This window comes from Lepus europaeus, chromosome 5 (assembly GCF_033115175.1).
Source record: "Lepus europaeus isolate LE1 chromosome 5, mLepTim1.pri, whole genome shotgun sequence".
NCBI lineage: Eukaryota > Metazoa > Chordata > Mammalia > Lagomorpha > Leporidae > Lepus > Lepus europaeus.
In genome coordinates, this window is record NC_084831.1 from 53,419,938 (window position 1) to 53,446,193 (window position 26,256).

A 26,256-nucleotide genomic window follows, 5' to 3' on the forward strand; every position below is an offset into this window, starting at 1 on the left:
CATGCCGGCCGTAGTGGCCATTTAGGGGGTGAACCAACAGAAGGAAGACCTTCCTCTCTGTCTCTCTTTCTCTCTCTCTCTCACTATCTAACTCTGCCTGTCCAAAAAAAAAAAGGTTACAAAATATATATTATTTAATATCATTGCAGAAAAAGCTGCTCTAAAGAATAGTGTCTCTCAGGATGAAGCCGCCATGTGCAGTACTGGCATGCCATATGGGTGCTGATTCAAGTCCTGGTTGCTCTATTTCTGATCCAGCTCTCTGCTAATGTGCCTGGGAAAGCAGTGGAAGATGACCCAAATCCTTGGGTCCCTGCACCCATATGAGAGACCTGGAAGAAGCTTCTGGCTCAGGCTTTGGCCTATCTCAGCCCTAGCTGTTATGACCATTTGGAGAGTAAACCAGCAGATGGAAGATCTCGATCTCGATCTCTCTCCCTCTCTCTCTCTCTCTCTGTAACTCTGCCTTTCAAATAAATAAATACATCTTAAAAAAAAAAAAAGTATTAAAGAAAAAAAATAGCATTTCTCTTTCCTTCCTAATCTTTAGAAAATTTAATGTTAGAAGCCTTTTTGTTTCTTTTTTTTTTTTTTTTAACTTTTTGACAGGCAGAGTGGACAGTGAGAGAGAGACAGAGAAAGAGAAAGGTCTTCCTTTTGCCGTTGGTTCACCCTCCAATGGCCGCCGCAGCTGCCGTGCTGCGGCCAGCGCACCGCGCTGTTCCGAAGGCAGGAGCCAGTTGCTTATCCTGGTCTCCCATGGGGTGCAGGACCCAAGCACTTGGGCCATCCTCCACTGCACTCCGGGGCCATAGCAGAGAGCTGGCCTGGAAGAGGGGCAACCGGGACAGAATCCGGCGCCCCGACCGGGACTAGAACCCGGTGTGCCGGCACCGCTAGGCAGAGGATTAGCCTGTTGAGCCACGGCGCCGGCCAGAAGCCTTTTTTAAAAATACATGTGGTCCTGTCCACTTGGAGAGAATAAAAGAGAATGTAGGGACTAAATCAGAAGGCTTGGGATATATTGTAAATCACTGTGTCATGTTACTTCCTCATTATAATGTAGTTTCTTCATCCATCCACCTACCCATCATCTATAAAGGGGTCAGACTAGCATATTTATTTTGGCAACTCAGACACCTTCATGCATACTGTATGGTGTTCAGCTGGGTTATGAAAAAGGTAGGATTGCTATAACAAATGACAGAAAAGAGTAGTTACATTGTTATACTCGGGCTACTGCATCAACCTCTTTTTCAGCTTACTCTGCTAGGAGTCTTGCTCCAATGTAAGTCATTTCCCACCGTTCTTCCAATATAAATCTGACCATGATACTTTGCTTTAAAACTTTTATTCCTTCTGATGCCTAAAGGATAAAGTCCAAACTCCCATTGCAAGATACTAAAGCCTTTTATAATCTGACGGCAGGCTACCTCCCTCCAGTCAATTTTATCTCCTGTCATCATTCTTCCTACATCATAAGGCTAAATTATTCTTATTCTCTCAACATATAGCCTTGCTCTTTCATATCCTGTGGCTTTGCGCATGCTGTTCCCTGTAATGCCTTAAACCTCTTTAATCTCTTCATCCTTCAATACACAGCTCAAATGTCACCTCATCTAAGAAGTCTTTCACACTTCAAGGCCTACTCAAATTAGTCCTTTTTCTGTGTTCTAACAGCATTTTGCTATGATTGTCTTACAGTGCTGTATCATAAACTGGCCTATCAACACATTTATATTATTTCATATTTATTTTCTTTATGACAACTATATACTATGCTTTTCATCATTATTTCTAGGGCACTTAATCTAGTTTTTTAATTTTTTTAAAGATTTATTTACTTATTTGAATGGTGGAGTTACAGAAGCAGAGGCAGAGAGAGAGGGTGAAAGAAGCCTTCCGTCTGCTGGTTTATTCCCCAAATGGCCGCAACAGCCAGAGCTGGGTGGATCTGAAGCCAGGAGCTTCTTTTGGGTCTCCCACGCAGGTGCAGGGGCCCAAGGATTTGAGCCATTTTCTACTGCTTTCCCAGACCATAGCAGAAAGCTGGATTGGAAGAAGAGCAGTCAGGATTTGAACTGGCACCCATATAGGATGCCAGCACTACAGGCAGCAGCTTGATCCACTATGCCACAGCACCAGCCTCCTTAATATAGTTTTAAACATTGAAGAAATGTTTAACTGAATAAATTAATGTATAAACTATTTTAAAAATTGACTTTTATTTGTCAATGGTCAACACTGATTTTAGGTACAGCTATCAGACACCCAACTCCCATCAAACCCACATGGAATGAATAGTTAAGCTGAAACAAGCATTGAAGCAGAGCATTCAAAACTTTAAATTTACTCAGTGAAGGGCTAATATGGAGGCAGAGTACTACAGTAAATAAAAGATTGATCTCTGGAGCTGGAAAATTTTGGTTCAAGTTGAGGTCACTAGCTGAGTGTTCTTGGGTAAATCTCTTAATCTCATGACAATTTCATTATCCATAAAACAAAGATGATAACAACAAATTTGTCACAGAATAAAGCAAGGCCTCTAGTCTCAGTAAATCTCTTAACCTCTTTTGTGACAGTTTCCCTTTTTGTTAAAGAGGATTTAAAGAAGATGATAAACTCAGAAAGTTGTAAAGGGTAGATTGTGAAAGTGCTTTTTAAACAAAAGCTATAGCAAAATGTAAATAGCTTCCAATAAGCATTAGTGACTATGGCAAATGTGAAAACCGCAGCTAGGAGGAAGGTATGAAGAAGGACACTAAGAGTAATCAGTATGGCTAACACCCCACCTCAGGTTGGTTGCCACAATTCCAGCTCAACTTGTCCCAAAAGAAGCAGTTTCTATTCCTAGGGCAACAGTGACACAGGTTCAGGATTTTTTGGTGGGATAGACAACATGCATTCATTCATCAAAAAGCATCAGTAGTCAGAGTTCCAGTCTACTGTCTAAAGTAAATGCCGACACCATCTTCAGTGTGTGCTTTCATAAAAGTGAAACACGGTAGAGTCAATATCTCTTCTCTAAGCTGAATGGTGGAGCTAACTAATAGTTCTATACGCAGAAAAATGTTAACAATTCAATTCCAAATATATAGAACTTTTTAATACCGATAATATGCAGAGAATGAATCTCTAAAAATCTGTACATTTACTTGGAACTTAACTAGAACGTAAATTTCACAAGGAGGTTTTTTTGTTTGTTTGTTTTTTTAATGAAACATACTCACCTAAGGCAGGGTATCCAAGGTAAAACCGATCTGCTCCCAACCATCCAAGAAAAAGAGACAATGCAACCGCCACTTTGTATGAATAGCCATTTCTGCACAAATTAAAACTGGGTGTCATAATTACATATTTCCAACATGTGAACATTTCAGAAAACAAAATTGTTAATTATCACTTATTTGCTAATTGATCTATTCATTGAATTAATGCTTTTCATGTGCATACTGTGTGCCAGGTACTATTCTAATATTGGGAAATATCAATAAATAAGAGCAATAAAGATCCCTGTCCCTGAGGAGCTTGTAATCTAGTAGCAGCAAACAAAAAACACAAGCATACTAAAAAGGTAAGGCAAATACTAGGTTAGAAAGTCATAAATTATATTAAAAAGGGAGGGGGGGCAGAATCTCATGTGGGCACAGTGCAGGCTCCAGTCCTGGCTACTCCACTTCTGATCCAACTTCCTGCTAATGCACCTAGCAAAGCAGGAGAAGATGGTCCAAGTCCTTGGGCCCTTGCACCCACGTGGGAGATCTGTATGAAGCTCCTAGCTCCTGGCTTCCCTCTGGAGTGAAAAAGCAGATGGAAAGCTCTCTCTCTCTCTCTTCTCCCTCTCCCTCTCCCTCTATCTCTGCCTCTCCTTCCTGTAGTTCTTTCAAATAAAAAAAAAAATGTGGAGCAGGATATATAGATAAGCAGAATGCTCAGGTGTGTAGAGAATCCAGAATGCCACTGAAACCAAGTGATGACAGTAGTCCTCACTGAGAAGGTGATATCTGAGCAAAGACTCAAGGGAAGTGAGTTAGCATGCCATGCCTCCAAGATAAGTGTCCCAGCAACAGAAACAACTGGTGCCAAAGCAACACACCTGGCATGTTTGAGGTCTATTAAGGCAGCCAGTGTAATAAGAATGCAGTGAGAGAAGGGAAGACTATTAGGAGACAAGATCTGAGAAGTCAGGTGGAGCAGCAGGGGTGAAGGAAGCAATTCATTTCTGGCCTTGTACACTGTTGCAAATACTTATTTCTGCTAAGAGAAATGAGAAGCTATCACAAGATTTTTTTTTTAAGATTTTATTTATTTATTTGAGAGGTAGAGTTACAAATAGAGAGAGAGAGAGAGAGAGAGAGAGAGAAAGGTCTTCCAACCTCTGGTTCACTCCCCAAAAAATTGCAACAGTGGGAGCTGAGCCAATCCAGGGCCAAGAGCCAGGAGTTTCTTCTGGGTCTCCTATGCAGATTCAGGGACCCAAGCACTTCAGCCATCTTGTACTGCTTTCCTAGGATATAAGCAGAGAGCTGGATGGGAAGGGAAGCAGCAGCTGGGACAGGAACCGGCGCCCATATGGGATGCTATCTACCCAGGCGGAGGCTTAGCCTACTGGGCCACAGCACCAGCCCCTATCACCGGATCTGTATGACATCTGACTCAGATTTTAAAATAATCACTCTGTTGTGCTGAAAAAAAAAAAAAAAAAAAAAAAAACTACAGGAAATATTTGTCAGCCACTGCCATAAAGATGATGTGTCACAAACCACCCTATGATTCCATGGTTTATAACAAACTGTCTCAAATTTGATTACCATTCTCATACTTATAGATTGCAGATTTGCTGTGGGTCAACAGACTTAGGCTGGTTAAGTATGAGATTCTGCTTCAGACTGAAGTTATATAGAACTTGGATCTAAGCTTTAGATTTAGTTCAAGTCAGTTCCACTTAAGTTTTTCTAGGGCCCAAGCTGAAGGTACAGCAGTTACTTGGGGCAAGTTATTTTTGGGACATATTACCAAAGTACAAAAGGATAGCTAAAACCCACAAAGCACACATAAGCCTCTGCTTGTTTTACACCTGCTAGCACTATATAAGCTAAATTAGGCAACATGGTGAAGCCCAAATCAATGGAGTGGGATACCACTACCCAGCTGACAGGGACTAAGAAGGATAAACATTCAAGAAAATTCAAACCATCACAGGGACAGAATAATTTAAAGGCTATTAAAATAATCCAGGTCAGAACCAACAGGGACTTCAGAGTAATAGCAAAGGAGGGAGTGAGAAGAGATCAGATTCTGGGTACATTCTGAAGTTCTGTCAAATGCACTTCCTGTTGTGTCAGATTCAGTATACAAAAAAGAGAAAGGAGTAAGGATAGTTCTAAGGTTTTATCCTTTTTATCCTTACTAACAAGAAAGATGAGGCTACCATTAACTGAGCTGGGTAAGGCTAAGGATGGGTAGATCTTGGAAGGAAAATCAGAGTCTCAGTTTTAGACATCTGAGTCTTAGATGTTTATCAGATCTCCCAAGTAGAATGTACAAAAAGACATCTGGATTTGCAAAACTGGAGTTAAGGACAGAGGTCTAAGTAGAGGGTTATAAGCAAATAGGAAATATTTTAGTCACAAGACTGCCACAGACCAAAGAAGAAACCTGAGGCCTGAGCCCTGAAGTATTTCAATATTAAGAGATGGAGAGGAGCTGGTGCAGTGGCATAGTGAGTAAAGCCACTGCCTACAGTGCCGGCATCCCGTATGGCAGCCAGTTCAAGTCCCAGCTGCTCCACTTCCAATCCAGCTCTCTGCTACGGCCGGGGAAAGCAGTAGAAGATGGCCCAAGTCCTTGGGCCCCTGCACCCGTGTGGGAGACTCAGAGGAGGCTCCTGGTTCCTGGCTTCGGATCATCCCAGCTCCAGCCATTGTGGCCATTTGTGGAGTGAACCAGCGGATAGAAGACTCTCTCTCTTTCTTTCTTTCTTTATTTTCTTTCTCTCTTTCTTTCTCTCTTTCTCTCTCTCTGCCTCTGCCTCTCTAACTTTCACTTTCAAGTAAAATAAATAAATCTTAAAAAAAAAAAGGGGGGGAGTGGGGGAGATGGAGAAAAGAAGAAACCAGAAATGATACTGGAAAGATAAAACTAGAAGAACATGGTATTCTGGAAATCAATGGAAATCTGTGTATAAGCAAAGCAGAGTGGTCAACTGTGCCAAATGCAGCTAATGGATCACATAAGATAATGGCTGAGAATTCACCACTAAATTTAACTAAGGTGAGATCACTGATGGCCTCAATAAGAATTCTAATGGACACAATAAGGGCAAAAAACAGAATGGAGCAGATATTGTGCCACAATGGGTTAAGTCACCAATTGGGACACCTATACCCCATATCGGAGTGCCAGTTCTAATCCTGGCTCCTCTGCTTCTGATCCAGCTTCCTGTTTGTGCCTGGGAAGGCAGCAGATGATAATCCAAATTCTTGTGTCCCTACCTCCCACATGGGAGAAACAGGAGAAGCAGTTAGAATTCCTGGCTCCTGGCTTCAGCCTGGCCTGATCCTGGCTTGGGGGCATTTAGTGACTGAAATGGCAGATAAAAGATCTCTCTCTGTCTTTATCACTCTGGCTTTCACATAAATAAATAAATCATTAAAAAAGAAAGAATGCAAGGAAAATAACTGAAAAGAAGAAGCACTAGATAACTCATTTTAGGAGTTTTGTTACAAAGAGGAGTAAAGGAACAGAGAAGCAGCCAGAGCTATTGCTTTAAAGATTTTTTATTTATTTGAAAGACAGAGTTACAGAAAAGATGGCACTAGTTCACTCCCCAAATGGCTACAATGGCAGGGGCTGGGCCAGGCCAAAGCCAGAAGCCAAGAGCCTCTTCTAGGTTTCCGAAATGGCTGCAGGGGCCCAAACACTTGGACCATCTTCTGCTGCTTTCCCAGGCACATTAACAGGGAGCTGGATCAGAAATGGAGTAGCCAAGTCTCAAACCAGCATTCATATGGGATGCTGGCGTAGCAGGCAGAGGCTTAACCTAATACGCCAGCCCCAATTCCTATGTTTTTTGCATTATACTCACAATTAGAACATTTGTAGTGGGTTAGGGGAGGTAGTAAGTGGCCAAAAGATGCTGATTATGTGAATAGTCTGATATTATAAGGAGTTAAACTCTATGCTAAGGGTAGTGGTGTCCTATGTACACTAGAAGGGGGATACGAGATTAGAATTAGAAATATGAATTAGGAGACTGCAGAAACTCTGACAGAAATCTAATGAGTAGCAGCAGTGAGAGAAAGAAGTAAAAAAAATTGGGAAATATTAAGGAGAACAGGGAAAAGGAAAAGAATGACTCCAAAGTTTCTGCTTAAGAAACAAATGTCATTCACTGGGACAAAGGAGATGACTTGAAGAAAGATAATAGAATCAGTTTTGGATCCTATATACGTATAATATATATACATAAATATAAAATATATAAATGGTAATAGTACATATGTATGTATGTATGTGTATATGTGTATGTACATGGTGGTGAGAGATGCCAAAGAAGTTAATGAATGAAAAGAATGATCAGGATATAATCTTGGGGATACGAAGGTTTACAGACAGAGTAGAGGAATAGGAATCAAACAAAACAGAACAATTTTTTCATAGTAAAAGTCAAGGAAAGAAAATATTTGAAGAGAAGGTAAGAATAGCTGAATGCTATAGGAAGATTAAGATAAGGGCTGTAAAAAACCCATTTGATATAGCAATAAAGATCACTGGTAAATTTTAGCATGGTCAAAAGCCATACTGTGTTACAAAGAAAATTTCATAATAGATAAGTATTACAGAAACAACTCTTTCAAAATAGCTTGGTGGTGAAGAGGAATGAAACTAGAAAAGCAATTATCCATGAAAGTAAATCACACTAAAGAATAATCTGAAAACTGATGGCATATCAGAGATTTTCCAGTTATTCACTGAACCATTTCTCTTTTTCTTATGGACATGCAGCTAAACTATCAGCCCATCATGCAGCTACATGCAGCCATAATTGAGTGGTGTTGTCCCACAGAATGCAGACAAAAATGGTATATGCCATTACCAGGTCTGCCCATAAAACACTGCTACAAAGGGTTCCCTCTCTTCTTTCCCATCTGTTGGCTGAATGAAAAGGATTCTTAAGGACTAGAGAAAGAAAAGCCACAAGAAAAAGTAGGGCCCTGTATGGAACAACTATCACCCTGCTCATCCCACACAGTCTTTTAAGTCAACACAAATTGGAATACACGTGAGTGAGAAATAACTTTTATTGTGTTAAATCACTGAAATTCTGAGGACATTTGTTACAGCAGTTGGCATGCTCCAACTAACATAGATGCCCAGTATAAAAATGTGGATGGCTTGGTAATCAATCAAACATGGCTACCAGACCTCACTTTCCAGAGGCCAGAGAATAAAATATTAGAATGTCTATATACTGGAGCCGGCTCTATAGGTTAATCCTACAGTTCTGGCATCACATATGGGCACCAGTTCTAGTCCTGGCTGCTCCTTTTCCGATCCAACTCTCTGCTATGGCCTGGGAAAGCAATGGAAGATGGCCCAAGTCCATGGAAAACCCAGAAGAAGTTCCTGGCTTCTGGCTTTGGCCTGGCCCAGCCCCTGCCATTGTAGCCATTTGGGGAGTGAACCAGAAGATGGAAGACCTTTCTCTCTGTCTCTCCATCTCACTATAACTCTACCTGTCAAATATATAAATAAACAAATAATCTTGAAAAAAAAAAAAAAAGAATGGCTATATTTGCAATACTAAGATGCAGTTTTAATCAAGTATTATTAAGTATGGTTTCAAAAAGAATATGTAAACAGGAGTAGTAGGAAAATATGTAAACTGGAAAAGGGACACCCAGTGAGTAAGATTTGGCCAGTTAGTCATCATTCAGTAGCTAACCAGCATCTAGCTTTTTGCTAAACACATACCGAATATCCTGATTAAGGAATACGTCAGGTCATCTTAGCTTTGTGACCTTTTTTTTTTTTTTTTAATGCATGGTGGAACAGTGACACTGACCGAACACAGCCACACCCGACCAGAGCGTGAGTCTCACAAACGCAATACTGAGGCCAAGAAACCCCAGCCAGAAAAGCTCGCCCCACACCATTTTTTTTTGACAGGCAGAGTGGACAGTGAGAGAGACAGACAGAGAGAAAAGTCTTCCTTTTGCTGTTGGTTCACCCTCCAATTGCCACCGCGGCCGGCGCACCGTGCTGATCGAAAGGCAGGAGCCAGGTGCTTCCTCCTGGTCTCCCATGCGGGTGCAGGGCCCAAGCACTTGGGCCATCCTCCACTGCCCTCCCGGGCCATAGCAGAGAGTTGGCCTGGAAGAGGGGCAACTAGGACAGAATCCAGCGTCCCTACCGGGACTAGAACCTGATGTGCCGGCGCCGCAAGGCAGAGGATTAGCCTAGTGAGCCACGGCACCGGCCAGCTTTGTGACTCTTACTATGAAAAACTATCCATCACTCTAACTCCTACTGTTCTGATTCAATGCTTATCATACAAATTCAATTTTGGATTTGTAGATTTTACATAAAAGGAGAATAAGTTCGCCAGCAGATCTGGAGTACATGGTTCCATTGACCGTTGCCATTTCTTATCAAAACTAACATCAGCTGGTGCCACGGCTCACTAGGCTAATCCTCCACCTGCAGCGCCGGCACCCCAGGTTCTAGTCCCAGTCAGGTAGCCGGATTCTGTCCCGGTTGCTCCTCTTCCAGTCCAGCTCTCTGCTGTGGCCCGGGAGTACAGTGGAGGATGGCCTAAGTGCTTGGGCCCTGCACCCGCGTGGGAGACCAGGAGGAAGCATCTGGCTCCTGGCTTCAGATCGGCGCGGTGCACCAGCCATAGTGGCCATCTGGGGGGTGAACCAACAGAACTAGGCTAATCCTCCACCTGCAGAGCTGGCACACCAGGTTCTAGTCCCGGTTGGGGCTCCGGATTCTCTCCTGGTTGCTCCTCTTCCAGTCCAGCTCTCTGCTGTGGCCCGGGAAGGCAGTGGAGGATGGCCTAAGTGCTTGGGCCCTGCACCCGAGTGGGAGGCCAGGAGGAGGTGCCTGGCTCCTGGCTTTGGATCTACACAGTGCATGGGCCACAACGTGTCAGCTGTAGCGGCCACTTAGGGGGTGAACCAACGGAAAAAGGAAGACTTTTCTCTCTGTCTCTCTCTCACTGTCTAACTCTGCCAGTCAAAAAAAAAAAAAAAAAACAAAAACAAAAACAAAAAACTAACATCAATGTCTTGCAAACCTAATCAGTGTAGCTCAGTCATATTGAGACTAATCTACCCTGAGGCACTGAAAGAAAAACCATCATTAATTTAGAAATTAAATAAAAAGCATTGTGGTGCTACCATTCCAGGTAATATGAATCTGTAAAGTCCAACCTGAGTAGTTAGGTGTTCTCTTATTGTTCTAACTGATGATATACTAGATCAGCACTTAATACAGTTTTTGTTGTTTGGAATGTCTAAGGTAGAGATATCAATTGATAAATTTAACAATTTACTAAATCATATCTAAATGCTTTGGAAATAATTCCTTTTAACATTACTAATTGTAGAACTCGAGATTAAGTGATTTACGGCCAGTGGCATAGCGGGTTAAGCGGCCACCTGCAGCACTGGCATCCCATACAGGTGCTGTTTCAAGTTGGCTGCTCCACTTTCCAATCCAGCTCCCTGCTAATGCACCTGGAAAAGCAGCAGAAGATGGCCTACATGCTTGGGCTCCTGCATTCATGTGGGAGACCCAGAAGAAGCTCCTGGCTCCTGGCTCCTGACTTTGGATGGGCCCAGCTCCAGCTGTTGTGGCCATTTGGGGAGTGAACCAGTGGATGCAAGATCTCTCTCTCTCTGTCTCTCCCTCTCTCTAATTCTGCCTTTTTTTTTTCTTAAAGATTTATTTATTTATTTGAAAGTCAGAGTTACATAGAGACAGAAGCAGAGGCAGGCAGAGAGAAAGAAAGAGAGGTCTTTCATCTGCTAGGTCACTCCCCAGTTGGCTGCAAAAGCCAGAGCTGTGCCGATCTGAAGCCAGGAGTCTGGAGCCAGGAGCACTATCCATTACGCCACAGTGCCAGCCCCAAATTCTGCCTTTCAAAAATAAATAAAATAAATCTTGAAAAAAAAATTCAGTAATTGGTCTGGGATTGCACAGCAACATAGGATCAACAGCTCCTCAATAACTCAATGAGGCAGGGTTAAAGAAAAAAAGGACTCTAAATTCTTTCTAAGGATTCTAACAACTTATAGAAATAGCCAAATGATAGTTATTTCTTCATACAACTGCAAATAAAGTGTCATCAAGTAAAATGCAACAAAATACTGCAGGAAGGTAAAAATAATAAGTGACAATAATAAAAATGTGTAAAGCGGGGACGGCACTTTGGCGCAGCTGGTTAACACCCTGGCCTGTTGCACCAACATCCCATATGGGCACCAGTTCAAGACCCAGCTGCCCCACTGCCAATCCAGCTCTCTGCCATGGCCTGGAAAAGCAGTAGAAGATGGCCAGGTCCTTGGGCCCCTGCACCCGCGTGGGAGACCTGGAAGAGGCTCCTGGCTCTCTTGGCTTTGGATTGGCGCAGCTCCGGCCATTGTGGCCAATTGGGGAGTGAACCACTGGATGGAAGACCTCTCTCTGCCTCTCTTCTCTCTGTGTAACTCTAACTTTCAAATAAATAAATAAAATATTTTAAAAAATGTGTAAAGCATCATGTTTTCATTATAAAGCAAAAATATAAGAATAAAATATAAGCTTTTCAACAGAAAAGATGAAAATCAAACATAGAGAACATTCCTAACAAAATGAAACCATTTGGGGCTGGCACTGTGTCATAGTGGGTAAAGCCGCCGCCTGCAGTACTGGCATCCCATATAGGCACCAGTTAGAGTCCCAGCTGCTCCATTTCTGATCTAGCTCTCTGCTATGGTCTGGGAAAGCAGCAGAAGATGGCCCAAGTCTTTGGGCCCCTGCACTCATATGGGAGATCGGGAAGAAACTCCTGGCTCCTGGCTTAAGATTGGCGCAGCTTCAGCCATTGCGACCATGTAGGGAGTGAACCATCAGTTGGAAGACCTCTCTCTCTCTCTCTCTCTCTCTCCCTCTGCCTCTCTGTAACTCTGTCTTTCAAATAAATAAATAAATCTTTAAAAAAACAACCACAACAACAAAATAACTGGTAACTTTTAAATTATGTTTAATGTTACCATTCATTATCCCTATTATAGGAACAAAACCAAGTTTCAAAATGCTCTAAATGTGCAAACAGTTGACAATACTTAGCATCTTCTGATACAATAGATATGAAATCCTTATTTGTACTCTAGAAATTGCCCAAATTTTTGGGTGTTGTACTGTAGTAGATTAAGCCTCTACCTGCAGCGCCAGCATTCCATATCGGCGCCAGTTCAAGTCACCACTGCTCCACTTCCAAACTAGCTCCCTGCTAATGGCCTGAGAAAGCAATGGAAGATGATCCAAGTACATGGGACCCTGCACTCACATGGGAGATTGAGAAGAAGCTCCTAGCTCCTGGCTTCGGATCAGCTCAGCTTTGGCCATTGCAGCCATTTGGGGAATGAACCAGCAGATGGAAGACCTTTCTCTCTGCCTCTCCCTCTCTCTGTCTGTAACTCTGCTTCTCAAATAAATAAATAAATCCTTTTAAAAAAAGAAATTCCTCGAGTATTGAAAACAGAAAATGTTTAGAAACTATTTGGTGGCATAACCTGACAGCTGAACTGACACGGCATGAGACCTTTTAAAGACTTTGTTTTTCCCACATAGTGAACACTCAGAACTTCTTAGTTGACGAACTGTGTTTGTTTAAAAAAAAAAAATAAAAGTACACTTAAAACAGAAGTTTCCTGACACAAGCAAAAAGATATATTATATTTATAGGATTATATTTATAGGATTTCCCTCATAAATAATTTATTCAAACAATGGAATCAAAATACAACATAAGCAAGTAATATGAAAACTTAGGCTTCAGTAACATACTTACACATTTCGGCAAGATATAGGTTTGAGAAAACCAACTTCATTTCCTGTAAAATGTGTCTCATTGCCACTGAAATCCTTACAAGTTATGTTGGGTGCTGGAAAACATGGGACTGGAAAGGAAAAAGTCAACAAACCATTTCTTTTTTTCCTACAGAAAAAGTATATATTTTTTTCTAAGAAAAGCAAAGTACACAATAAAATACAATATTACAACAAAATACCTTCCAATATAACATCTCATACAAGGGTTTAATTTAGATAGAAAAAGCTATTGTAGGGGCTAGCACTGAGACATGGTGAGTGAGGCCACCGCCTGCAGTGCTGGCATCCCATGTGGGCACCGGTTCGAGCCCTGGATGCTCCACTTCCTATCCATCTCTCTGCTATTGCCTTGGAGAGCAGTGGAAGATGGCCCAAGTGGTTTGGCCCCTGCACCCATAAGGGAGACCTGGAGGAAGCTCCTAGCTTTGGGCTGGTGTAGCTCCGGCCATTGCAGCCAACTGGGGAGTGAGTCAGCAGATCAAAGATCTCTCTCTCTCTCTCTGCCTCTGCCTCTCCTTCTCTGTGTAGCTCTGACTTTTGAATAAATAAATAAATCTTTAAAAAAAAAGCTATTGTAAATTCATATATATTTATATAAAGTTATATGCCACCTAACAATGTTTCAGTCAATCACAGACCATATACATGTGTGTGTTGCTCCCTAAGACTATAAGGGATCTGAGAATTTGCTACTACCTAGTGACGTCATACTCATCATAATACTATAATACAAACATGACTCACTTGCCTGGGGTGATGCTTATGTAGACAAACATACTGTGCTGTAAGTCACATAAAAGTACAGTATGTACCATTATATACAGTACATAAGACCTGATAATAAACAACTTACTGGTTTATGTATTCACTCTACTGTGCTATTCTTTTTATCCATTTTAGAGTATATTCCTTCTACTTCTAGAAAAAGTTTGCCATGTTATACCAGCAGCAGTCTCACATGCATCATGTTTATAAGTCTACTGATTGCATTAAGAGGCCACATGAAGTGACTGACCTATGCCAATGAGATTTGTCTAAGTCCACTCTATAATGTACTTGGTGAAAAATTTGTCTAATAGTATACTTCTTAAAATGTATCACTATTGTTAAGTGATGTGTGACTATACAAGATAATGATACACTGGTCTCAAAACAAAAATGTAAGAATTGGCCGGCGCCACGGCTCAATAGGCTAATCCTCCACCTTGTGGCGCCGGCACACCGGGTTCTAGTCCCGGTCGGGGCACCGATCCTGTCCCGGTTGCCCCTCTTCCAGGCCAGCTCTCTGCTGTGGCCAGGGAGTGCAGTGGAGGATGGCCCAAGTCCTTGGGCCCTGCACCACCCCATGGGAGACCAGGATAAGCACCTGGCTCCTGCCATTGGATCAGCGCGGTGCGCTGGCCGCAGCGGCCAATGGAGGGTGAACCAACGGCAAAAGGAAGACCTTTCTCTCTGTCTCTCTCTCTCACTGTCCACTCTGCCTGTCCAAAAAATAAAAAAAAAAAAAAAAAGAAAAGAAAAAATGTAAGAATTGTTAACACTGGGGTGGATGCATACATTTAGTTCAATCTCTTGCCTCTAACAAAGGCAATAGTAAAGTTAAAGCTTTATATAAGCTGGCACCGTGGCTTAACAGGCTAATCCTCCACCTTGCGGCGCCAGCACACCGGGTTCTAGTCCCAGTTGGGGTGCTGGATTCTATCCCGGTTGCCCCTCTTCCAGGCCAGCTCTCTGCTATGGCCCGGGAAGGCAGTGGAGGATGGCTCAAGTGCTTGGGCCCTGCACCCGCGTGGGAGACCAGGAGAAGCACCTGGCTCCTGGCTTCAGATCAGCGAGATGCGCCGGCTGCAGCGGCCATTGGAGGGTGAACCAACAGCAAAAAGGAAGACCTTTCTCTCTGTCTCTCTCTCTCTCACTATCCACTCTGCCTGTCAAAAAAAAAAATAACCTATCTTGACATTGCCCTTTTCAGAACCTTGGATCCTTTGTATGTAACAACAGCACTAAGATCACCTAGCTCACCACAGAGATTAATTACTTAAATAAAAGTGTCTAGTAGAAGGCACAGCATATAGTAGGTATTCAAAAATGTGAGTGAATTTTCTTCTTTAACATTTCAGACTGAAAAGTACTACTGTTTTAGACTAGTTTTGGCAAATACTTTTCTCTATGCTTAGCATCAACAGAGATTTTATGAGAAGACACAAATTGAACTTTGTTTAGTAATCTAAGTAAAAACACATACTCCACAGTTGTAGTATAATAGGAAAATGGCATTTTATGTCTAGTTTGCAATTTTCTTAAGATTTCTAGGGCAAGCATTGTGGCACAGTGGGTTAAGCCAAGCCTAAAATGCTGGTTCGAGTCCTGGCTGCTCCACTTCCAAACTAGCTTCCTGCTAATGTGCCTAGGAAAGCAGCAGCAGATGGCCCAAGTACTTGGACCTCTGTAACATGTGTGGGAGAGTGGAATGGAGTTTCAGGTTCCTGGCTCTGGCCTGGCCCAGACCTGGCCATTGTGGCCTTCAGAAGTGAACCAGCAAATGGAGTATCTCTTTTTCTTTCTCTGTCTCTCCCTTTCTCTGTCATTCTGCTTTTCAAACAAATTAATCTTTAAAAAAAATTCTATCAAATCATTGCTTTTTTAGGCCACGTTAGCATCATGATAAAATGATATCAGGGGAAAAAAACCCTACAGTAACTTCTGCATGTTTGTTGGAATACTAATACCTCAAACTAATACCTCATCTGACAAATTTTTATTTATTTAATGCATTTAAATTTCTAAAACAAGGTGTTGCTTACAATAAAAGGCATAGATTCAATAAAACTGAGAACTACTTAAATAAAATGAGGGGAAGAAGGAGAGTGAAGACATAATCTTAATAGGAAATTAGGCTAAAGGAAAACATTATAACTGAGCCACAAATTTGGCTGTCTCCTGGTAGTTAAGGCAAAAACCTTTACAGTCATTGTGATATAACTGAAAGAAAGCCTAACAACTTCAAGAATTTGGTTTGGCTTATGATACAAAAAATACAGAATACAATAGATACAGCCCACAGTAAGCACTTTACTAAAATATTAGGGGTTTTCTGCGTAGCCACTTCTTTCACTGACTATAGATGTAAAGAAGGGCATAACAATAAGGTCTACAAAGAGATGGGGACAGGAATGGGAGTTGTGGTACAGAGGGGAATACTGGCATCCCATGTAAGTACCAATTAAGAGTCCCAGCTGTTCCACTTCTGGTCCAGCTCCCTGCTAACATGCCTGGAAAGTGATGGAAGAATGTCCAAGTACTTGGGTCCCTGCCACCCATGTGGAAGACCCAGATGGAGTTTCAACGATTGTGGCCATTTGCAGAGTGAAACAGTAGATAAAAGATATCTTTGTAATTCTGTTCAAATAAATAATAAACAAATCTTTAAACAAGAGAGACGGAGACAGAGAGACATAGATAGCACTTCCCATAGATGAGTACTGGTTTTAAGCTCCAGCTCAACTCCCAATTCCAGCTTCCTACTAATGTACACCATGGAAGGCAGTACCATAGAAGGCTCAACTGGTTGGGTACCCACAACCCAAGTAGGAAATCTGGATTATATTTCAGGTTCCTGGCTTTCACTGGCCCAGTCCCATCTGTTGTGGTGTTTGGAATGTGAAGCAGTAGAGGGAAGCTTTGTTTCTCAAATGTGTATGTTTTTAAATTTTGCTTACATATTTTCTAATTTAAACAATTTTAACTTAATTTATTTAAAAAACAGAGAGATGGGTAGGCAAAGAGAGAACTCAATCCATAGGTTCACTTCCCAAATGCCCAAAATAGTCAGCAACTGGCCAGGCTAAAACTAGCAGCTGGGATCAAACTAGGTCTTCCACATGGGTGGTGGGACCCACGCACTTGAACTATCACTTGCTACCTTCCAGAGTGTGTACTAGTAGAAACCAAGAATCAGAAGTGCAGATGGGACTCAAACCTGGGCACTCTGATAAAAGCCTAGCCTCTAAATGAACTTAAAAGCTGTCTACTCCCTCAGACATTTAAATTTCCACATAATATTTCTTCTCATCAATTTTAATGATTGCAAAAAATGTAATTTAACATTGCCATTAAAATTAAAATATTACAGCCCTCTTAAAATAGGATATAAAAACTATAGAAATTTGATATAACTATCATGATATAGAGTAGGATGTATATGTTAGGTCTCTTTTTTATATTTCAGAAATTTTATATCAATTTTAGGAAACAGTACACATATAAAAGTTGTGGGTGTAGAAATCAATTGCTTTAAAGACACCTTTTATGGGCTGAGTTATGTCTCTCCAAACATAAATGTTAAAATCCTATCATTAGGCATGTACATCTGTACAGACATGTACAAATGTCTGGTTAAAAACATTAACATTTTACCTTAAAGAGTAACACTTCCACAAATATGTGACCTCCAAGAATATCGTTAAAAATAGATTTTCCCTCAAAAAGCAGCTTTAAATCTTTTCAAATCTTCAAAACATTAAGTAGAAAGTTGTATCATTAAATTTTAGATATTTCTCCAAAAGTACTATTTTGTACTTGCTCAGTTTGTAGCTGTCACTTTTTGTCATATAGCTTTGTTAGACACTCTAAAATCTCTATACAGACACTCTAAAATCAGGCCTTAGGAGTAGGCATCTGGCCTAACAGTTAAGAGCCTAACTGGGACACTGGCAACCCACATCTGAGAATCTGAGTTCAAGTCCTTGATCTGCTACCAATCCCAGATTCCTGTTAATGCACACTTGGGAAACAGTGCTGTTGGCTCAAGTACACCATTCTCTGCCACCCATGTGGGAAACCGGGATTGAGCCCCAGCTCCCAGCTTTGGCATGGCACATCATAGCTATTGTGGGCATTTGAGAAGTAAACCAGTGAATGGGACGTCTCTCTATGTCTCTGCTTCTCTGCCTTTCAAGTCAAGAAAATGAATAAAACTTCTGAAATAATATTAAGAAAGTAAAATCAGGTCTTAAAGAGACAGTACAATGTGAAACACTTTATGACTCCGTTGGAGTTATTTTCCAATACACCTTGCCTAACAGAAATGAACTTTTTTTATTATTATTATTTGAAAGGCAAGAGTTACAAAGAGAGAGAGACAGAGAGAAATCTTCCATCCACTGGTTCACTCCCCAAATGGCTACAATGGCCAGGAGCCAGAGGCTTCTTCCAGATCTCCCACATGGGTGCAGGGGCCCAAGCACTCAGGCCATCTTCAGCTACTTTCCCAGGAGCATTAGCAAGGAGCTGTATTGGAAGTGGAGCACCCAGGACATGAACATATGGCATGCTGGCATTGCAGGTAGCAGCTTAACCCACTGTGCCACAATGCTGGCTCAAAAATGCACTGTTTTGGCCGGTGCCGTGGCTTAACAGGCTAATCCTCCGCCTTGCGGCGCCGGCACACCAAGTTCTAGTCCTGGTTGGGGCGCCGGATTCTATCCTGGTTGCCCCTCTTCCAGGCCAGCTCTCTGCTATGGCCTGGGAAGGCAGTAGAGGATGGCCCAAGTCCTCGGGCCCTGCACCCGCATGGGAGACCAGGAGAAGCACCTGGCTCCTGGCTTCAGATCAGCGAGATGCGCCGGCCGCAGCGGCCACTGGAGGGTGAACCAATGGCAAAAAGGAAGACCTTTCTCTCTGTCTCTCTCTCTCACTATCCACTCTGCCTGTCAAAAAAAATAATAATAAAATAAAATAAATAAAATAAAAAAATAAAAATAATAATAAAAAATGCACTGTTTTTTGGGATGACAGATTCCTGTAGAAAATTTTTGAAGACTACATATTTATTGTTGAATTGTAAAAATGCCTTGTAAAAAATATTAAGAATTAAGATACATCTTTTTATTTTTCAATTAGGTACTATACTAACTCCATATTTTGATGGTTTAGTTTTCAATTATACATTGTTTAAATTTAATTATTTGAAAGATAGATATCTCCCATCTGTTAGTTCACTCCCCAAATGCCAGAAACAGCAGGGCTGGACCAGAGCAGAACCAGGAGCTGGAAACTCAATATAATCTCCCATGAGAGTGACAGAGACCCAAGTTACTTGAGCCATCATCTGCTGCCTCCAAGTAAGCACATTAACGGGAAGCTAGAATCACCAACAGAGCCAGAGAATCAAAACCAGACACTTGGAGCCAGAGCTGTGGCACTGCGGGTAAAGCCGCCACATGCAGCGCCTGCATCCCATGTGGCTGCCAGTTCGAGTCCGGCTGCTCCTTTTCCAATCCAGCTCTCTGCTACAGCCTGGAAAAGCAGTGCAAGATGGCCTAAGACCTAGGGTCCCTGCACCCCTGTAGGAAACCTGGAAGAAACTCCTGGCTCCGGATCAGCCCAGCTCTGGCTGTTGCTGCCATCTGGGGAGTGAACCAGCAGATGGAAGACCTCTCTCTCTCTCTCTCTCCAACTCTGCCTTTAAAATCAATAAATAAATCTTAAAAAAAAAAAAAAAAGACACTCCAGTATGAGATATGGTCTTGCCAAATACCTGCCCCCTTTTTTTCCTTTGCAAACAGGAATATTGAAGTTCAATGAAATTAAGTGAGTTGATCAAAGTTTCACAAGCAGGTAATATTCTGTAAGTCCTACACTAACATTCATTACTCTTAATCAATATTCTTTCTATTATGCCATGATAATTCCATGCTAACACTGACTTTTAGTAAGAAGCAAAAATAAACAAATCAATATGACAAGATCAAAAAAGCTGTTACCAATAATTGGTAACTATTAGGGAAAATTAAGCAACATACCACAAACATGAAAGCTATTGAATTTGTAGTTTTATTTCAGAAAGGCTTCGGACCAATGGTTCAACTATCACTCAAGCCAATGACTGCATAATGTTTAATTATTAAATTTTTAAAAAAGCACCACTAAGAAGCCAGTGTTGTGGTTTTGTGATTAAGCCGCCACCAGTGACAGTCATCCCCTATGGGAGCACTGGTTGAGTCCCAGTTGCTTCTTTTCCAATGCAGTTCCCTGCTAATAATGTGTCTGGAAAAGCAGCAGAATGTGGCCCAGGTACTTGGGTCCCTGCCTTCCTTGTGGGACACTCTGTATGGAGTTCTAGGATTCTGGTTTTGCTGAGGCATTTTGAGGGAGTGATCCCAGCAGATGGAAGATCTCTGTGTCTTTCTCTCCATCATTCCTTCAAATAAAAATTTTCTTAAAAAGAAATTTAATTGCTGGCACTGTAGCATAGTGGGTAAAGCTGCCGTCCACAGTGTCAGCATCCCATATGGGTGCCGGTTAAAGTCCTAGCTGCTCCACTTCCGATCCAGCTCTCTGCTACAGTATGGGAAAGCAGTCGAAGGTGGCCCAAGTGCTTGGGACCTTGCAACTAAGTGGGAGACCTAGATGAAGCTCCTGGCTCCTGGCCTGGCTCCTGGCATCAGATCAGATCAGCTCCAACAAATGCAGCCATCTGGGGAGTGAATCAGTGGATAGATCTTTCTCGGGGCCGGCACTGTGGCGTAGCAGGTAAAGCCACCGCCTGCAGTGACAGCATTCCATATGAGTGCCGGTTTGAGTCCCTGGAAAAGCAGTACAAGATAGCCCAAATCCTTGGGCCCCTGCACCCACATGGGAGACCCAGAAGAAGCTCCTAACTCCTGGCTTCAGATCAACATAGCTCAGGCCATTGCAGCCAATTGGGGAGTGAACCAGGGGATGGAAGACCTCTCTCTCTGTCTCTACCTCTCTCTCTCTTTCAAATAAATAAATAAAATCTATTTTAAAAATAAAATAAAATCCTATTCCTGTTATGGCTTTGGACCCTCATCTTTATCTCTAAACCAGAAGGGTCAGAGTGAATACAATTTATATAATAGGTTATATTGTACAAAGGCCAGCAAATTAAATGTGCTAATCTAGGACTTAGGTGAAAACAAAAGCTAGAGATAAAAGTGCTAAGTGCTCATCTTCATATTTTCACAATAAAAGACAGCCCTCCTTGCCTGTGCCATGACTCACTAGGCTAATCCTCCACCTGCGGCGCCAGCACTCCAGGTTCTAGTCCCAGTTGGGGCGCCCAGTTCTGTCCCGGTTGCTCCTCTTCCACTCCAGCTCTCTGCTGTGGCCCGGGAAGGCAATGGAGGATGGCCCAAGTGCTTGGGCCCTGCACCCGCATGGGAGACCAGGAGGAAGCACCTGGCTTCTGGCCATTTGGGGGGGTGAACCAATGGCAAAGGAAGACCTTTCTCTCTGTCTCTCTCTCTCTAACTCTGCCTGTCAAAAAAAAAAAAAAAAAAAAGAGAGAGAGTCCTCCTCTGTAAATGCTAGAGTTGGAAAAATCATCATTTTGCCACTATCACAGAAAAGAATGGCTTCAGTGAGAATTATCAGTGGATGGACAACCTAGGTGGAAATTCTGACAAGTGAGAGGATATTTGCACAATCTTAGTGTCCTCATAAATTCTTTTTTTTTTTGAAAGGCAGAGTGGATAGTGAGAGAGAGAGAGAGACAGAGAGAAAGGTCTTCCTTTTTGCCGTTGGTTCACCCTCCAATGGCCGCTGCGGCCAGCGCATCGCGCTGATCTGAAGCCAGGAGCCAGGTGCTTCTCCTGGTCTCCCATGGGGTGCAGGGCCCAAGCACTTGGGCCATCCTCCACTGTACTCCAGGGCCATAGCAGAGAGCTGGCCTGGAAGAGGGACAACCAGGAAAGAATCCGGTGCCCCAACCAGGCCTAGAACCTGGAGTGCAGGCGCCGCTAGGCAGAGGATTAGCCTGTTGAGCCACGACACCAGCCAAAACCAAACAATCTATTAAAATAAATTCGGGGGCAGTGACAGCTGTACTCATTAAAATGTCAGTGTCATAAAAAAAAGTAAACAAGCTATGGAAGTATTATAATGTATATAAAACTGGGCCAGCACCGTGGCTCAATAGGCTAATCCTCCGCCTTGTGGCGCCGGCACACTGGGTTCTAGTCCCGGTCAGGGCGCCGGATTCTGTCCCGGTTGCCCCTCTTTCAGGCCAGCTCTCTGCTGTGGCCCGGGAAGGCAGTGGAGGATGGCCCAAGTCCTTGGGCCCTGCACCCCATGGGAGACCAAGAGAAGCACCTGGCTCCTGGCTTCGGATCAGCACGGTGCACCGGTCGCAGTGCGCTGGCCACGGCGGCCATTGGAGGGTGAACCAACGGCAAAGGAAGACCTTTCTCTCTGTCTTTCTCTCACTGTCCACTCTGCCTGTCAAAAAAATAATAATAATAAAATAATGTATATAAAACTAAGGAGCCAGCATTGATGCATAGCTGCTATAACTGCCACCTTCAACACCAGCATGCCATATGGGTGTCAGTTCAGGTCATGGCTATGCCACTTCCAGCTAATGGCCTGGGAAAAGCAGTGGAAGATGGCCCAAGTGCATGGGCCTCTGCTACCCACCCATGTGAGTAGGGCCCTGGCTTTGGCCTGGCCCAGCCCTGGCCATTGCAGCCATCAGGGGAGTGAATCAGTGGATGAAGATTTCTCTCTGTAATTCTTTCAAATAAATAAATAAATCTAAAAAAAAAAAAAAGAAGAAGAAGAAGAAGAAGAAGAAGAAAAGAAAGAAAACTAAATGCAAAACCTGGCTTTAGGATTCCCCACTTTATAGCAAAATGCTATAACGGCATTATCTGGGTCACATGATAAAATTAGAATACAGATTCCGGTATGTGTGTCAATATTAAGTTTACTGAAGTTTATAACTGGACTGAATTTATAATTTTAAAAATTTTTTCTTAAGAAAAATACATAGGCCGGCACCACGGCTCACTTGGCTAATCCTCTGCCTGTGGCGCCGGTACCCCAGGTTCTAGTCCCAGCTGGGGCGCTGGATTCTATCCCGGTTGCTCCTCTTCTAATCTAGCTCTCTGCTGTGGCCCGGGAAGGCAATGGAGGATGGCCCAAGTGCTTGGGCCCTGCACCCGCATGGGAGACCAGGAGGAAGCTCCTGGCTCCTGGCTTCAGATTGGCGCAGCCCGCCGGCTGCAGTGTACAGGCCATAGCAGCCATGTGGGGGGTGAACCAATGAAAGGAAAACCATTCTTTCCCCGTCTCTCTCTCTAACTCTGCCTGTCCAAAAAAATAAAAAAATTAAAAAATAAACTTATTTAGAGGCTATATATATATACATATAAGTAATATTTATAAACAAATTCAGAGATAGAATGAGTGTGAGAGAGTGATTAAGCAAAGATGATACTAAGAGGGATAGTATGGGGGCCGGCGCCATGGCTCACTTGGCTAATTCTCCACCTGTGGCGCCGGAATCCCATATGGGTGCTGGGTTCTAGTCCTGGTTGTTCCTCTTCCAGTCTAGCTCTCTGCTGTGGCCTGGGAAGGTAGTGGAGGATGGCCCAAGTGCTTGGGCGCCTGCACCCGCATGGGAGACCAGGAAGAAGCACCTGGCTCCTGGCTTCGGATCAGTGTAGCTCCAGCCGTAGCGGCCATTTGGGGGTGAACCAAGGGAAGGAAGACCTTTCTCTCTGTTTCTCCCTCTCACTGTCTGTAACTGTACCTGTCAAAAAATTAAATAAATAATCTTTAAAAAAAAAAAAAAGATAGTATGTTAATAATTGGTGGATCTGGGTAAAAGATACTGGGTGTTCTTAGTATTACTTTTATTCTTGGAACTTTTCTGAGAGTTTAAAATTATCCCCAAATAAAAAGTTAAAAAACAATATACTTTTCGAGAGAGAATGATCCTGCTGGGGAAGCAGAACACAGCATACTCATAGAATGGCAAATGCCCAAAACAGCACTCCAGCCTCAGAATCAACCCTTGGGACATTCGGATCTGGCTAAAAGGTCCATGAGAGTCTCACAGGCATGGGAAGCCATGACACGATGGCAAAAAAACAATCTAAATGAGGCCGGCGCCGTGGCTCAACAGGCTAATCATCCGCCTTGCGGCACCGGCACACCGGGTTCTAGTCCTGGTCGGGGCTCCGGATTCTGTCCCGGTTGCCCCTCTTCCAGGCCAGCTCTCTGCTGTGGCCCGGGAAGGCAGTGGAGGATGGCCCAAGTGCTTGGGCTCTGCACCCCATGGGAGACCAGGAGAAGCACCTGGCTCCTGCCATCGGATCAGCGCGGTGCGCCAGCTGCAGTGCGCCGGCCGCAGCACGCCGGCCGCGGCAGCCATTGGAGGGTGAACCAACGGCAAAGGAAGACCTTTCTCTCTGTCTCTCTCTCTCACTGTCCACTCTGCCTGTCAAAAATAAAAAAATAAAGTAAAAAAAAAAAATCTAAATGAAAGATCCTGGTGAACAAGACCCCAGCAGAAGGAACAGGCCATCAAGGAGAGAGGCGCCTTTCTCTGAAGGGAGGAAGGAACCTCCACTGTGACACGGCCTTGACTAAACAAGTTCAGAGTCGGTGAACTCAAGGGACTTCTATAGCCTAGACAGCTCATAGCAAGTCTCGGGTGATTGCTGACATCATAAATAAGAGTGCCAATTGTTAAATCAACAACGGGAGTCACTGGGTACATGCTCCCCACGTAGGATCTCTGTCCTTAATGTGTTTTACTATGAAACTTAAAAACACTACTAGTCGAACAATACCCTATACCTTGTGCAGTTGTGTGAATGCAGCCTGTTGAAATCCTTGCTTAGTATAGACTAAGTTGATCTTCAGTATATGAAGGTAATTGAAAATGAAACTCGATAAAGGGCGGGATGGGAGAGGGAGAGGGGAGGGCCACCGGAGGGAGGGAGGTTGGGGGGGGGGGAAGCCACAACAATACAAAAGTTGTACTTTGTAAATTCACATTTATGAAATAAAAAATAAATAAAAAACAAAAACAAAAAAAAAAAACAATATACTTTTCAAAACTTACTTATGCTATTAGAAGTTAGGATGAATAGTGGTTGGGCAGTGAGGTATGATAGTGACCATAACAGAGTACTGAGAAAGTTTTCTGGCATGTTGATAACGTTGTTGGGAGCACTGAGTTTGTGAAACTCATTTTAATTACACTTAGGACTACTTTTCTATAAATATACTTCAGTATATATTTAAGTTAATGAAAAAATATATCTGCCAAAGGATCACAGCTTACTTTTGCATTTGAGTTGCTGATGTACGTATATATAATCTTTATTAAACCCTCCTTGAAGGCAGAGAATTACATCCTCTTTTGTACTTCATCTATACCACCTACCAGACACCTGTCATGTTATAACTGCTTAGTGAAAATAAATTATCAATATATTATAAATGTTAAATTGTCTTAATTAACTTATTTAATTAAAATGAATTTAGTTATTGAAGCATTTATTACAAGTAAATTAAAAGCATTCATTATAAACAAATGTGCTTATTAAATAACACTGAGTTGGGGCTGGCGTTGTGGCACAGCAGGTAAAGCCACTGTCTGCAGTGCTGGCATCCCATATGGGGGCAGGTTAGAGTCCTGGCTGCTCCACTTCCGATCCAGCTCTCTGCTATGGCTGAGAAAGCAATAGAAGATGGCCCAAGTCCTAAGAAGCTCCTGGCTTTGGGTGGGGGGTAGCTCCAGCCCACTGCAGACAATTGGGGAGTGAACAATGGACGGAAGACCTCTCTCCCTCTCTGCCTCTCCTCTCTCTGTGTAATTCTTTCAAATAAATAAATAAACCTTAAAAAAAAAAAAAAGAAAAGAAAAGCTCTTGACTGGAGACAGGAATAAAGGGCCAGATGGTCATGAAACAAACAAACAAAAAAAAACAAAACAAAACACTGAGTTGACCTGAAATCATTTTTTTTTTTAAAGATTTTACTTATTTATTCGAGAAGTAGAGTTACAACAGTGAGAGGGAGAGACAGAGAGAAAGGTCTTCTGTCCATTGGTTCACTCCCCAATTGGCCAACAATCACCAGAGCTGCGTTGATCCAAAGCCAGGAGCCAGGAGCTTCTTCTGGATCTCTCATGTGGGTGCAGGGGCCCAAGGACTTGGGCCATCTTCTACTGCTTTCCCAGGCCATAACAGAAAGCTGGATTGGAAAAGGAGACGCTGGGACTAGAACTGGATCCCATATGGGATGCTGGCGCTGCAGGCGGAGGTTTAACCTATTGTGCCACAGCACCGGCCCCAACCTGTATCCATTTTAAGATCACATCAATTTATAATCAAA

At 42.8% G+C, this 26,256-nt stretch overlaps 1 protein-coding gene across 1 annotated transcript in view; it reads right to left on the reverse strand.

The window, feature by feature from the left end:
• The window catches only part of TM2D1 (TM2 domain containing 1), a 56,313-nt gene that overhangs the window by 21,243 nt on the left and 8,814 nt on the right, over positions 1 to 26,256 (reverse strand). Inside the window, exons 3-4 of the mRNA XM_062191438.1 lie at positions 13,064 to 13,172; positions 3,231 to 3,322 (exon numbers count right to left, since the gene is read on the reverse strand). Of these exons, the coding sequence (XP_062047422.1) occupies positions 3,231 to 3,322; positions 13,064 to 13,172 (201 nt within the window). The remainder of the gene's footprint in view (positions 1 to 3,230; positions 3,323 to 13,063; positions 13,173 to 26,256) is intronic.